The 16,197-nt window shown below is 41.9% G+C and overlaps 1 protein-coding gene and 1 pseudogene across 1 annotated transcript in view; both read left to right on the top strand.

Moving 5' to 3' along the window:
• Positions 1-9,542, top strand: part of TNS3 (tensin 3) — a 312,604-nt gene extending 303,062 nt beyond the window's left edge. The window contains exons 23-26 of the mRNA XM_006901611.1: positions 1,944-2,112; positions 7,045-7,113; positions 7,213-7,239; positions 9,398-9,542. Of these exons, the coding sequence (XP_006901673.1) occupies positions 1,944-2,112; positions 7,045-7,113; positions 7,213-7,239; positions 9,398-9,542 (410 nt within the window). The remainder of the gene's footprint in view (positions 1-1,943; positions 2,113-7,044; positions 7,114-7,212; positions 7,240-9,397) is intronic.
• On the top strand, positions 2,344-4,004 carry LOC102849468 (annotated as a pseudogene).
• Positions 9,543-16,197: the final 6,655 nt, after the last annotated feature.

Here is a 16,197-nt window from a genome sequence, read left to right as displayed (position 1 = left end):
TTATGCAAAGGCGTTTGACTGTGTGGATCATAACAAACTGTGGCTGACTCTGAGAAGAATGGGAATCCCAGAACACTTGATCATGCTAATGTGAAACCTATACTTGGACCAGGAGGCACTCATCAGAACAGAGCAAGGAAACACGGCATGGTTCAAAATTGGGAAGAGCGTATGCCAGGGATGTGTCCCTGTCTCCATACCTTTTCAACCTGTATGCAGAACAGATCATCTGGGAGGCTGGGCTCTGAGGAGAAATGCGGCATCAGGATTGGTGGAAGATCTATCAACAACCTGCGTTATGCAGATGACACAACCCTGCTTGCTGAAACTGAGGAGGATCTAAAGTGTTTGCTGTAGAGGGTCAAGGACTGCAGCCTTCAGTATGGACTGAGGCTCAATGTCAAGAAGACAGATTCTCACCACTAGACCAATTGGCAGCATCAGAATGGATGGTGAAGAGATTGATATTGTTCACAGCTTTAGTTTGCTTGGCTCCACAGTCAACACTCTTGGCACCAGTAGCCAGGAAATTAAAAGGTGTATTGCCATGGGAAAGTCTGCTGTTAGGGACTTCTCCAAAATACTGAAGAGCAGTGATGTCTCTCTTGAGACTAAGCTGTGCCTGATACAGGTCATGGTCTTTGCAATCACTTGCTGTGCTTCAGAGAGTTGGACAATGACTAGGGAGGATAGAAGGAGAATTGATGCCTTTGAGTTGTGTTGCTGGATTGAATGTACCATGGGATACTAGGAAAATAAACAAATTCATCCTGGAGAGGGTTAAACCAGGCGGCTTCTTGGAGGCAAGGATTCTGAGGCTTCGTCTAACATACTGTGGACATGTTGTAAGGAGGGACAGTTCCTTGGAGAGGGACATCATGCTTGGTCGGGTGGAGGGACGACACAGGAGGGGAAGACTCTATGAAGTGGATTGATTTAGTGACTGGGGTAATTAGGATGGGTGTATTAGAGACAATGCAATTGGCACAGGACAGAGCAGAGTTTAGGGCTGTTGTACATAGGGTCGCTATGAGTCTCAAGCAACTCGACAAAACATAACAATAACAACGACAATTGTAATTATTCTGTATTATTGATACTAATAGAAAAGCTTCATAGTTGTCTAGGTTAACTAGCCATTTTATTGCTTTTTTAAATTTTTTTCTTTTTTTCTTTTTTATTTTGAGAATGGATAGTTGAGAAGCTCTTAAGTGGCCCTGCACTTTTGCACCCAGGAAAGCACGGCATTATATCCATCCTTCTTTCTAAGCTGTGTATGTGTTTATGGGTGTATAAGATATTGGTCCAAATGCCTGCTGCTTCTCCACAGTTAGAATAAATGTCAAGAGAAGACAGCATTGTTCCCTAAGACATCACTTCTTGACAGCTTCTACTACCCTTGTATAGATAGATAAACAGGGTCATGCTTTTCCCTTGCTCAGTAGGAATACAGAGGCCTTTTTAAATTACATTAAATACCTACACATTCCCTTACAGAGCCTGGCATTCAGTAGAGGGGAATGGAAAGTGCTGTGTTCCTTGGGTGAGGTAGCATTCTTGGTTCTTGACCAGGCAAGGCGATAGATTCCTTTAGCTAAATGAACTGAATGAAGCAGAAGTCCCTACACACTTAGCTGAAGCCACTAGTTTAACCCTGAGGGGAAGGCTGCTCCTCTCAGACCAGCAGATACACAGGATAGTATGGAAACCTCTGTGGAAAGGGGCTCAGTTATTCTCCTCACTTGCAGATTCCCTGCACAAGACTTGGGAAACTAACCACAAAGAAAAATTTGCCTTTACATTATAACAGGCATTGTTCACACATGCAGATCATGACCAGTAATGTCTCTAAGTTGGTGACATGACCCCTGTATGGCACAGTGGCATTTGAGTCTTCTGAAGAGAGCATGGTTAGTTAACCCCACCCCCTTTCTGTCTTGCAGCCTGCAATGTGTGGTACCTGAACTCTGTGGAGATGGAGTCCTTGACTGGCCACCAGGCTGTGCAGAAGGCCCTGAACATCACCCTGGTCCAAGAGCCACCTCCCATCTCCACTGTGGTCCACTTCAAGGTGTCTGCCCAGGGCATCACACTGACAGACAACCAGAGAAAGTAAGTGCCAAGCTCAGGAGCAGGGCCTCCAGATTTGCTAACAGGCTTTCCTACTGGCTCTTCTTATGGAGAGAAAATGCCTCAAAGAAGTGTTGATGGTAACTCTTAAATAATTAGTTCTCATGCTCTGTTCGCATCCCTGCCTAGACGCTCTGTGCACCGTTGCTCCTTGGAAGGTTTGAAGCACTCTGCCTGGTCTCGCATCACCATCTCCTGACCTGAGCATTCGCCATGGCACAGATTCTCAGAGGCACCGTGACTGACTTCACTGGATATGATGACTGGGCCAATGCAGAAAATCTTTGGAAGGCCATGAAAGGCCTGGGTACCATCCTGACTGTTCTAACATCCCGAAGCAATATGCAGCACCAAGGAAATGGCTGCATCTTATAAAACTCTTTTTGGCAGGGATTTCCTGGATGATCTGAAGTCAGAACTGACTGGAAAATTTGAGAAGTTAATTGTGGCTCTAATGAAACCCTCTGAGCTTTATGACGCCTATGAGCTCTCAAGGGAGCTGGTACAAATGAGAAGAGAAAGTCCTGACGGAAATTATTGCTTCAAGGACACCTGATCTGACAGCCATAAAACAAATTTAAGAATATGACTCAAGCCTGGAAGATGATGTGGTGAGCGATACCTCCAGATACTATCAGAGAATGCTGGTGGTTCTCCTTCAGGCTAATTGAGACCCTGATATTGGAATTAATGAAGCTCAGGTTGAAGAAGATGCTCAGGCTTTGTTTCAAGCTAGGGAGCTCAGTGGGGCACGGATGAAGAAAAATTTATCACTATCTTTGGAACACGAAGTGTGTCTTATTTGAGAAGGGTGTTTGACAAATACATAACCATATAAGGATTTCAAATTGAGAGAACCATTGATCGAGAGACTTCTGGTAATTTGGAGCAACTACTTCTTGCTGTTGTAAAATCTATTTGAAGTATACCTGCCTACCTTGCAGAAACCCTCTACTATGCTATGAAGGGAGCTGGGACAGATGACCACACCCTCATCAGAGTCATGGTTTCCAAGAGTGAGATTGATCTGCTTAACATAAGAAAGGAGTTCAGGAAAAATTTTGCCACCTCCCTACATTCCATGATCAAGGATGATAAATCGGGAGACTGTAAGAAATCCCTCTTGCTGCTCTGTGGAGGAAAAGACTAAAGTGCCTTCTGGGAACCCCGCCCTGTGCCTGCCACTACTGCCTCTGCTGCCCTCTAGCACAGCCAGCACACTTCTGCATGCTAGTACCTGCCACATTGCCTTGTTCATACCACCATGCTAATGACCAAAACATGCATATTGTAGAAGTATGCATATGCATATAGATACCTAATGCCTATTTTTTTTCTTCGGTGGAGACCTTTCTATCTCTTTGACTGTTAAAGTACTTACATTATTAAGTGTACTTACATTATATGGTCTAGAGACTTGGTCATTTATATTTTCTGTTAAGTGGTCAGACTGCTTTTAGCTTTTTTTTTTATAAAACTTCATTTATAGCGCGGGAGCCGCGGGCTGCGGGCGTCCAGCCTGGCCCCGCCGAGGCCTCCCAGCCGAGGCCTCCCCGCCGAGCCTACGCCCAGCCCAGCCCAGGAGTGAGTGTTTAACGGAAATCCAAGGTTTTCAAAATAAAAATACAGTTGCAATCTTGGCTGAATTGGACAAAGAGAAAAGAAAACTACTCATGCAGAACCAATCGTCAACAAATCATCCTGGCGCCAGCATTACACTCTCGAGACCCTCTCTTAATTAGGATTTCCGGGACCATGCTGAACAGCAGCATATTGCAGCCCAGCAGAAAGCAGCTTTGCAGGACCTTGCTCCCCCCACCTGGAGTGCACAAGGCACTGACAGCCCCTCCTCTCTGCTTTGTCCTCATAGTTGAGCCCTAGGACTTTGAGTCTTGGACTAAGTGTGGAAGGAAATCAGGCCAAGAGAAGAAAACCTTGGATTTGCAAGTGGATATGGTTTACAGCTGGCTTGAAAAAGAGAACAACTGTTAAACCAGGTCAACGTCAACTCTGTCCTACTGGTTCCGAGGAAAACCACGGCCATCTTCATGGAAGGATGCTTCACTATTTTAGCAGATGGAGACATGACAAAATCAATATTCAATCAGCAAACAAAATTATAAATGTGCAGGAAGTGAAAAAGGAACACTAAGTTTTAAGGCAGCATTGGTTATGTCTTCGCTGGAAAAGTAAGTGTTAACAGATGAACAGTGAATAAATCTTAAAAAATAAATACTAATTCTTTTAGAAAAAGAAATTGAACTGATTTTAGAACTTTTGCAAAACTGGTATTGGAATTGAATTTAGAAACCACACATAGAAATGTGGTATAAAATTAAAGCAGTATTTCCACAAATACAAAATAAAGATTCCTAGAAATTATTACTGTTAATTCACACACTTTGTGCCCCTTTTTCATTACTGCTGCATTCAGAGCAGTTACAATTAGCTAATTCTGCTGATGCATAAATAACAAGGTCAGGCTGAATATTACCTTAGTGAAAATGGTTTTAAATGGCATTAATAAGCTGTCATCATGCTCACATTTTACAACTCTGTCCCTATGCTCGGTTTGCTTAACTGGTGGACTGCCTAAATCACTATGTCTCAAGCACTGGTGTCAGCCTACAACAATGACATCTATTGCAGCCCAAAAGCCATACTTTGACAAAAATATGACTTTTTCAAAGCTTTTTAATAAACATATTTCAGGACTGAAAAAAAACAAACTTCATTTATAATGATTATTCCAGTAACCATATAACCTTAATTAAAATCTTAGCCTTGAAGTTGTGAACTCCTGAAAGTGTTATTAATCAAGTTTGCTACTAAATGAAATCTAAAAAATCATGGTAGTTTCATTCAAAAGATTGACAAAAAATAAAAATAAATATATCCAGTCCTCCCCACCACAAAAATAAAGTAGTAATCCCACATGTGCCTGTCATTAAAAGTTTTCTAGGACTGAAAAGCCTTATGCTAAGTGAACTAACTCAGTCACATAAGGACAAATACTATATAAAACCATTACTGGAGAAATAGAAAAATAACTGGTAAGATGTGTATGAGGATCCAAGGAAAGGGTAAGGGTAGGAGCAGAGGTGAGGATGAGCAGAGGCGAAATCATGAAGTCTTAAAATATGATAAGGAGAAGGTGGAATGGGAAAAGGAAATGGGAAAGATCTAGCAGGGATTTGGATAGAAAGGGCAATGATGGGCATATTTCAATGTTGATTAATTTTATAAAATATAATGAATAGGAATAATTATATAAAACATAATGTGGCTGAAGATAGTGTGAAAAACAATGTATACAAACTTTGTAAGCAAACTAGTATAAAGTAAAAATTTATTTAATAAAAAAAAGAAAGGAAAATTTAATAAAGAAAAAAAAGTGCCCTGTGTGCAATCCCAAAGGCCCAGGGTTTGAATCCACCAGATGCTCCATTGGAGAAGAATGGACACTCTTCTCCTGTACAATTTACACTCTGAAAACTTGCTGGAGGGTCAGTAGTGGGATTCTAACTAGTGGTTCACAGCAACAAGTAATCACATATAGATTATTGGTGCTCAACTTGAAGTTTTTCTTTGAAATCATAATTTAAAAAAAAAAATCTATACCTTTTGGTACTTAGAATATTGCACATACACATGTATGACTTACAAATATAAAAATCTTCTAAATCATATCTTTAGAACCACCCTTAAGTCTGTAATCACCTCTCACTCACTCAAGTGAGTGATTGCCATCAAGTGGGATTAACTCATAGCTGACCTTCCCGCAGGTTTTCAGAGGCTATAAATGACAAGGGAGGAACCTATCTATTTTTCTCCTGCAGAGCAGCTGGGTCATGGAACCTTCTGAATCTTCTCTTCTCCATGCTCCCACCCTCCTCTTTCCTCCAAGAACTGACTACTCTTGTTACCTGGTGTTTTTTTCAATCTTTTCTGTTTTCCTTTATAAAACATTGAGGCTAGCAGCTTCATATTACGAGAGTTAGAGTTTTATGTGGGACTGACTTGTATAAGGAAAGGAGCCACATCCTTTCGAGCAAGCTTTGCAAGGCATCTAAAGGGTTGACAGAACCAGTGCCAATCCATAGACCACAGTTGGGAAGGTGTGCAACCCTCTACTGCTTCCTTCCCTGCTTGGCAGCCAGTCTCTCTTTCTCCAGAGGGTCATCCAGCTTCCTCCCAATGACAAAAGCGAAGCCCCCAGCTACTGAGAAACATACTTGTAATTATCCCCAGAATGTGGCAATAGCCACCCCCAAGGGCCTCCTAAGTTGGCCTCCTCTTAAACAAGAAGGGCAGAACATTGTGCTGACCTCATGCCCAGGGCCATCTGGTCTGGGTACAGGGTGGTACAGTAATAGGAGTCTGGGAGAGGTGAGCCGAGCTCAAGCACCTGAGCCCCAGATACTGAGCCTTCTGGTTGTTATATCACCAGTGGAGCCAAGCCCAGTGGTAGGCACACTCCACAATAGATATAGCATGTTCAGTCCTAAAATCACCTCACATTGTTGACTTGTTTGATCTGGGCACCATCCTTGTATGACTAGAGTAGATATTGTGCTTCTCTTTTCAAAGATAGAGAAATTGAGGCTCAGAAACAGGCAGTGGTTTCTCGACGGTCACAGGCAAGGGGCCCTCAGGCCAGTCCTTTGTGCCAGTCTCACACACCTGCCTGTAGGCCTTTGGCTTGGTGCTGACAATTCCCCTTTCTCCAGAGGTGAATTTTACCACAAAGGCAAAGAGTACCAGCTATTTCCCAACTTTGTGTTTGCTTTTGCACTTAGAGAGCACAGACTTTGCCCTTATCTCCACACGACTAGAAGTAGTATGACACCATCACATACGATCCGTCACATGCACACACAGTGCCAGTGCTTACCTTTCTTGTTTCCTGCACAGGCTCTTCTTCCGGAGACACTACCCTGTTAACAGCGTCATCTTCTGTGCCTTGGACCCACAGGATAGAAAGTAAGACATCTGTTTTTTTAAAACAGTGTGCATATTTTATGAAACACTTAATTCATTAAAAATTAACAAAATTATTTTGTTTTCTCTTTACTTCATAAGGTGGATCAAAGATGGCCCTTCAGCAAAGTAAGTTGCTGAGAATTCTCTATGTTCCTTCTTAGTTTATAGACCCAATCCAAGGGTGCTTTCTGTTCTAGATTTCTAGCGAATGTATTTTTACTTTGTCCAGAGGGCTTGGGTATATTCTCTGTCTGGGCTGGATTTACATTTAACCCTTCAAGTGCTATACAAATACAGTGAAGCAGAGGACAGTTACTTTAACCATTTAGAAGAAGGCATGGCCCTCAGTGGCTTTGAACACATGGAATCAGGGAAGGAGCTGTGTGTGAATGTGAGTAAGCAAAAAAATAGATTTGGATTAGAAGGCAGTTTCCTTTAAGCCCTTGCTCCCTGGAAGACCAGGTTTCTAGACCTGGTGGGGTGAGGAATCCTTTGGAAGATCCCTTTCTGCAGATGTGGCCCAGTGGCAGCTGCAGCATGACCCATCCACTGAGTGTCTTCTCCTCACAGCCACTATTAACTTTGCTGTCCAGCAGGAAATCAAAGTTCTCCCAAGCCTGTCTGAAGCCTAGCTGTTTCTGTTCCCTGATTGCCTTATACAGAATCTAGACTTCAACACCAGTAGCCCCGATTCATAGGTTCCCTCCCTCTCCTGCAGTTTTGTCAGATGCCTTCCTTGTCAGGAATCTAACAGTGCTCAGACACCCCTCACCCCAGGTAGACACTGTTCTTGGAACTGTCCCCACAACCCTGAAGAGGTGAGATAAGATCTTTGTTTTCATGGACTTCTCAGTTGCACTGGGTCACTTGTATATCATTCACTAGTCTCCTCCTCAGTGTAGAAACTGTTAGACTTAATCCAGTAATACTTACTTTTTTAAAAGAAGGTCTCTGCCAGGAATTTGAATATAAAAAATAGTAGTTATTGTGTGAACTTTAGGACTTGGAAAACCTATTAAGATACCAACTTCATATTGTCTAAAAAAAAAAATTAAGTGTATTTTTCTTTTAAACAATTGTCCTGATTTAAAAAGTCCTAGAAGATGATCATTGGAGTCTTTATTTGATTAGCTCTTCCCATTTTATTGAAGTCTGTGTTGAATGGAACAGAAATGTCTTGTAAATAGGGTTTCAATCATTGCATCTGCCTGAAGAAGAAGTACTTGTTTATAAACCAGGATCTTAATCCCTGTTGGAATAAATACCTATCTGAAGTCACTGAAGTCTCATGAGTTTGGTTGCTTTTCCAGCTGATTGCGTGTCAAGGATTTCTGCTTTCATTCCAAGCCATTAGATAAGCTTATAGATAAGCTTGTTCAGTTAAATCATTCTCAGTGCCTCTAACATGTGGAGTCAGAGCTTGAGTGCATCTGACATCATCTCAGAAATCAACACTGGGCAGTTGGTACTACCAGTCATTTTCTAGTAGTATTTGGAACTATATTGTTGAGCACTCAAGGTCCAGACCCCTGCAGCCTGTCTAGTTTGAGTTTGTGAAGTGAAGTTAGGTGGTCTTAGTAAGAAAACTCCTGGTCCTCACACCACAATGCACTAAAAAATCACCCAGCACAATGCAGCCCCCTCCCCTCAGAGATTCCTGTCCTAGCTGGAGAGCAAGCCCCAGGACTCCATCCCCTGGGCTTAAGCCAAATGTGGAGAAGCATCTGTGCAGTGTATAGAGCCTTAACTTGGAGGGCAGCCTTGGGATCAGGCCAGGAGCTAGTCACTTAGCTTTTAGGGTAGGGTTAGTGATAGTTGAGGGCACTTTGGTGGCCTAGTGGAAAGAAGTAGTGCTGCAATCCTGAAGGCATACAATTTGAGGATACCAGCTGTTCTGTGAGAGAAAGATGGGTGGTCTCCTCCCATGTGATTAACTGCCTCTGAAAACTCTCTGGAGGGTTAGCTGTGGGTTGCTTCCTATTCTACGTTACATAGCAGTGATAGTTTACTTGTGAGTGTTGAGAAGATTAGAGATAAAGCAGAAAAAGAAATAGGGAATATTCAAGATAGAGGTCTAGTTGAAAATTTTGCGTGTAGGAGATGTTAAGAAGTGATGGCTGAAATGACTCCTGGTGGTGGTGGTGGTGGTGGTGGTGGTGGTGATGGTGATCCATGGTGGTGGTGATGATCCATACTGATGGTAGTGATTGATGGTCATTGTGATGATGGTGGTAGAGGTGGTTAATGGTCACTGGCCACTCTGACTGTCACTTCTCCTTTGCAGAGTCTTTGGATTTGTGGCCCGAAAGCAGGGCAGCATCACAGACAACGTGTGCCATCTGTTTGCAGAGCATGACCCTGAGCAGCCAGCCAGTGCCATTGTGAACTTTGTATCAAAAGTCATGATTGGTTCTCCGAAGAAGATCTGAGCATTGTGCATGCCCCAGCCCACAGGGAATCTGTCAGGACTTTGTGGAGTTAGGATAGGGACACCACTTTGCTGTAGCACACTGACATCTTGTCATTCCTAGCCCAGGAATGAAAAACAGGTCTTCCAACTTCATAAAAACAAGAACAAACAACTTCCCCATTTATTGGTCTTCCTAGAAAAAGCTGCTGTGACCCATTTATTTATGTTTCTGAGATTGAAAAAATGTACAAAGGATATATCCAACAGGAACCACGTTGGATGTAAACGTGCCACCAAAAAACACCCAGAGAAAGGGATGGAGCCCTGCCTTCCTGATACTATAGCTTTGGGGAAGGAGGCATGTCTGCCCTCTGCAGTGCATGGTGTGACCCCTGCACAATATGTTTCTGCATGCTCCTGGCCAGTGATGTACGGTGACAGCCACCCTCATCTCAGTCCTCCACAGTGGTGGAGATAGTTCTTGACACAGAAGGGGATGCATGTGTGGTGAAGGTCAGTGCAGGTCAAGCGCTTCCAGAATGTTGCAAGCCATGAATGAAGCAGTAATGAGGTGTGTGGTGAGGATTAAGGCAGCGATCTGAAAGGAACACTGGGCTACTCTAGAAACCATCCTGAGGTGATGAGGACTCACCCCCTGCTGTTGTGAAGGGTTCTGAGTAATGAGTGGACCAAGGAGAAACTGACCAGGAGAGGACACCCCCTGATATTGTGTAGGTTCTGCGTAAGGAGTGGACCAAGGAGAAACTGGACTAGGAAAGGACAAAAGTGGAAGATAAAACACCATTTCTATGTAATTTATATTTCATTTAAGCCAAATTATGATACCAGTTTATCATTTTTCTGTGCATTTATACTGACACGTTTGGATTTCAGGGGACGTCATCACCACATAGACCCTCTGCCGGTGCCATGACACAAAATGTTGGTGCAGAGACTCGTGAGGTTGCAGTGTGGAGGTCCTCAATAATCCACTCTAGCTCTTTACTCCTGTCTTCTCCCACGTTTGGAGATGACTTTTTTTTTTTTATGGAAAAGGTCCAGAGGGTTCAGAAGTGGCCACTGAGAGTACAGCAACCTTGCTGAGCACCAGCTTGTTAGGGGTCATTTGATGGGCCTGTGTTATATTCCTAAACACTTCTCATATTCAGAAGTCCTAAGAGTTCCTCTCCTTGAACTGCTCTGTGTCAGTGTGTTCCTTCCTGCCAGGGATCATGTGTGCTTATGACGCCTGTGAGCAGAAAGAAGAGGACAAGGACAAAGAGTCATCTCACCATTAACAAGAGCTTTTGGGGTCAACTTCTGACATCAGATGGCCACACTAGGCATGCAGACCTCACACACTGACTTGGTGTGTCTTTTGTACTGCGTGACTTTCACACGCAGTGATTTCTTGGTTAGATTTGGAGGAAGCTGCTGACCCTGGGACCTCCCCAGAGAGATGCAGCTGAACAAGATTATAATGAAGCCATGGTCCTTCCCCTTACAGCCCAGTGTACTCCCTTGTTGACCAGACAGGTTTAAGCCATTGTGAAGTTTTCACTCTTCTCTTTCAAAATTCAAGTGCAAACTAAGATCATACAGGTAAACCAGCAACAGACTAGGGTTTGAAAATAAGCCTAATGAATTCTGTCTCTTAAAATAAGGGGCCAAGGAAAACTGAGTAATTAACAGAGCTGGAATAATATGAATCAAGCAGGCATTGTATAAAGATATGTGTTTATAGATAACAGGTAGATGACTCCATATTTAAGCTCCTATCAATGCACCAAAAACAAGTGCCTCATTTCTGTGCCAGATATATTTGTCTGGTCCTGGTGGATCTGCCTCCCTGATTCATGGTGCCATAACCATTACAGGGAATGTGCTGCATTGGCCAGGTGGTTCTGATGTCTTCACAGGAGGTATCTAGCTTTTCATTGTTTCCTCAATCAAAGGAATTAGCTATAGAGGTGCATCCTCTCACCAAGAGACCACCTCGTACCATGTTTGAGCCAAGGACCAAAGCCTACACATCTCTTCTGATGTCAGGAAGAGGGCTTGCTGAGAAACAAAAATGAAAGAGAGATGTACTGCTTAGAATTAGCAGATATCAGGCAACCCGGGAGAGTCTGTTCAGCTCATTCAAGAGGTTACAAAAATTTGCCTTTTAAGCTATCTTGCCAGATGTTGTTTATACCCAAGGATTTCAGGGAATTTAAGAAAAGTGCTCCTTCTGAAGAATCAAACCAGTGTCTGGTTTCTGCCAGGCTGGTGTGCCCAAGTCTTCTTGTGGCTTGTCCTGAGGGCACGAAGACAAAAAGGACACAGACCGCTCTGCACCAGACATCTAACATGTACACCACCAGCTCTGGCCTTAGTACATGTGACAAGGAACATCCTCAAGCATCATGCCTCTCAGGGCAGATGGGCACTCCTGAAGAGGGGATGCTAGTGAGATCCTGAACTGTTTGCAACAGATATCATAGCCAGGGTCCTATTAACCTATTCATGAAAATGTATTGTATTGTAGTTCTCCAGTGTTTAACTACGTAAAAAGTCATGCTGTAGTAAAGAATTTCATGTATATCTTCAGTGTCAAAAGACCTTGTAATGTCTCTTTAGCATTCTTATTTGTTAGTGAATATTTTTACCTTTTCTGATACTGTAAAGAGTATATTCAGTATGTAAATAAATGTTCTATACATTCTTTGTATAGTAATTTGTGCTACTCTTTAAATACCATTTCTATTCAGAGTAAAATAAAATTATTAATTTGGTACTCCTCAGTGAACAGATGTTTGTGAAATGGACAGCAGCACCCTAATATGGATGTGTGTATGTGTTTATATGGGAGGTTCACAGGGATTGTTCACTGGTTATTTGATTAAGTTACAAACCCATATAGGTTTTTCCTTCATAAATGTATCTTAAAAAATTCTGCACAGAGACACTTAAAATTAATCCAGATATTTAATAAAATATGATCCTTGACAGGCATTATATTTATAGCTCAGTATTCTGCTGCTACTCTGAGGTTGATGCTCACAGCCACAGCCCCTCCCTAAGCTCTTCAGGAGTTAGCCCTGCTGTTTAAGGTGCCCTGGTTGGTTTCCCAATTTTTACATCTCTGAACCTGAATTTTTAGTCTAGTGCAGAAAATGGTTGAAGAGGTACTAGAAGAAAACTTCCCAGATACTATGAAGAATGGGGGGAAATCCACACCCAAGAAGCTCGGCAAACACCAAACAGACTAGAAGTAAAAAGAAAAACATCAAGACCTATTATAGTCAAATTCTTGAAAATCAAAGATAAAGACAGAATACTAAAAGTGGCACTAGAAGAACAAAATGACACCTGCAAAGGAGAAATAATTCCTAATTTCTCAGTAAGAAGACAACAGGATGACATATAAAGAAAGCTGAAAGAAAACAACTGCCAGCCTAGAATCCCATACCCAATAAAACTGTCCATCAAGCATGAAAGAGAAATTAGGTCCTTAGCAGAATAGAACGAACTTAAGGAATTTGTGAAAGCAACACCAAAACTACAAGAAATTTTAAGAGATGACTTTCACACAGAGAATGCAAAGGAAAGTGGATGGACTATAATAACTAGAAACACTAAAATGACAACTATAAAACTGGTCTGTCAATAACCACATTAATATGAATTCACTAAATGCACCAAGTAAGAGAAAAAGAGTAGCAGATTAGATAAAATAATAAAGCGCATCAATATCTTGCCTACAAGAGACACATTTAAGAAACTAGGAGAAAGACTCAATCAAAGGCGGGGGTGGTGGAGATACACCAAGCAAATAGCACACACATAAAAGCAGGAACAGCAATACTAATATTTGGTAAGATAAACTTCAGGATGAAAATTACCATAAAAGATAAAGAAGGACACTAATGATTAATGACACAATGATCAAGAAGACATAACTTTGGTCAACATCTATGCACCAAGTAGTAAACCTGCAAAATACAAAAAAACAGGTTAACAGAATTGAAGAAATAAATAGCACCACAGTAGTGGTAGAAGACTTGAACACACCATTCGCAGAAGAAGATAGGTCCTCAAGGCTACCCCATGTTGTGCAATGTTTTGCTATTTCATTGTCCTTCAATACTGCATAATATACCATTGTGTGGATATACCATTATTTTCTATCCATTTGTTTATTGATGGGCACTTGGGTTGCTTCCATCTCTGTGCTATTGTGAATAATGCAGCAATAAATACAGATGTGCATACATCTGTTTGAGTTGTGGCTCTGGTTTGTGAAGTGAAATACCTCAATCACAAAAGGGTAAATACTGCATAGCTCCACTATTCTAAAAAAGGATAGACAAGGGTTGGAGAAGGAATAGGAAGGGTTGCCTAGATAATGAACAGATGAAGGGAATAACTGAAAGGAATATATGATTATGCTTTTTTTGTTTATGAAAACTTTGGAACAAGGGGAGGGAGAGGGAAGGAAGAGAAAATGTGCAATAATGAATAAATTATAAGTTTTCTTTAAAAAGGATACAGGTCAACTCAAAAGAAGCATAAAAATGCAAAAGATCTAAACTACACATTCAGCCAACTCGACCTTGTGGATATAGTCAGAGTACTGCATCCAACTAAAAGTCAATTTACTTTGCTCTTGAATGCACATGGTACATTCTCCAGAAATGAGTATATATTAGGACACAAAACAAACTTCAACAAATTCAGAAACATTGAAAAATGCAAAGTATCTTCTCAGATCACAATGCCATTAAACTAGAAATTAACAACAAAAGGATAAAGCTTATAAAACCATCTGTGTGGAAGCTAAATAACACCCTGCTAAAACACTATCAGTTTATAGAAGAATTAAAGAATTAAAAAGTTTGTCAAAACAAATGAAAATTAAAATATAACATTCTAAAACCTCTGGGATATAGCTTAAACAAGGAAAGGCTCACCAGGAAAATGTTAATAGCAATAGACACACACATAAAAAAGGAGGAAAGAAGCAAAAATAACGGTCTAACTCAACACCCACATCAAACAAAAATAATAATCCAACCCCACACAGGGAAGAACCGGCGGGGTGTGAGGAGCACAAACAATATGTAAGATCAGAGAACTTTATTGCTGTGCACACAGGGAAAACCGGCAAGTTGTGTGTAACACAAACTGGGAAATACGGCAGGTAGTGAGTAACACAAATAATGTGTAACATCAGAGAACTTTATTGGTGTTCGCACATGGAAAACCGGCGGGATGTGAGTAACACACACAATGTGTAACATCAGAGAACGTTATTGGTGTGCACACAGGGCAAACCGGCAGGGTGTGAGTACCACACACCATGTGGAACATCAGAGAACTTTATTGGTGTGCACACAGGGAAAACCGGCGGGGTATGAGTAACACACACAATGTGTAACATCAGAGAACTTTATTGGTGTTAACACAGGGAAAACCGGCGGGGTTTGAGTAACACAAACAATGTGTAACATAAGAGAACTTTATTATTGTGCACACTGTGAAAACCGTCGGGGTGTAACACACACAATGTGTAACATCAGAGAACGTTATTGGTGTGCACACAGGGAAAACCGACGAGGTGTAAGTGTCACACACAATGTGTAACATCAGAGAACTTTATTGGTGTGCACACAGGGAAAACCGGCGAGGTGTAAGTACCACACACAATGTGTAACATCAGAGAACTTTATTGGAGTGCACACAGGGAAAACCGCCGGAGTATGAGTAACCCAAACAATGTGTAACATCTGAGAATTTATTGGTGTTCACACAGGGAAAACCGGCGGGGTGTGAGTAACACAAACAATGTGTAACCTAAGAGGACTTTTTTGGTGTGCACACAGGGAGAACCGGCGGGGTGAGAGTAATACAAACAATGTGTAACATCAGAGAACTTTATTCGTGTGCACACAGGGAAAACCGGCGTGGTGTGAGGAGCACAAACAATGTGTAAGATCAGAGAACTTTATTGGTGTGCACACAGGGAACTCGGTGGGGTGTGAGTAACACAAACAATGTGTAACATCAGAGAACTTTATTGGTGTGCACACAGGGAAAACCGGCGGGCTGTGAGAAACACACAAATTGTGTAACATCAGAGAACTTTATTTGTGGGCACACAGGGAAAACCTGAGGGTGTGAGTAACACAAAAAATGTGTAACATCAGATTTTTATTGGTTTGCACACAGGGTTAACCGGCTGGGTGTGAGTAACACAAACAAAGTGTAACATAAGAGAACTTTATTGTTTTGCACACAGGGAAACCCATAGGGGTGTAATACAAACAATGTGTAAGATAAGGGAACTTTATGGGTGTGCACACAGGGAAAACCGGTGGGGCGTGAGTAACAGAAACAATGTGTAACATAAGAGAACTTTATGGTTGTCCGCACAGGGAAAATGAGCGGGGTGTGAGTAACACAAACAATGTGTAGCATCAGAGAACTTTATTGGTGTGCACACAAGGAAAACCGGAGGGGTGTGAGTAACACAAACAATGTGTAACATCAGAGAACTTTATTGGTTTGCACACAGGGAAAACCGGGGAGGTGTGCGTAACACAAACAGGGAAAAATGGCAGGTTGTGAGTAAAGCAAACAATGTGTAACATTAGAGAACTTTATTGGTGTGCACACAGGGAAAACCGGCG

The sequence above is a fragment of the Elephantulus edwardii genome, unplaced genomic scaffold (genome assembly GCF_000299155.1).
Source record: "Elephantulus edwardii isolate Elephantulus edwardi_28Jun2011 unplaced genomic scaffold, EleEdw1.0 scaffold00339, whole genome shotgun sequence".
Taxonomy (NCBI): domain Eukaryota; kingdom Metazoa; phylum Chordata; class Mammalia; order Macroscelidea; family Macroscelididae; genus Elephantulus; species Elephantulus edwardii.
The sequence above is the reverse complement of the archived record's forward strand: the minus strand, read 5'-3'. Positions and strand labels throughout refer to the sequence as shown.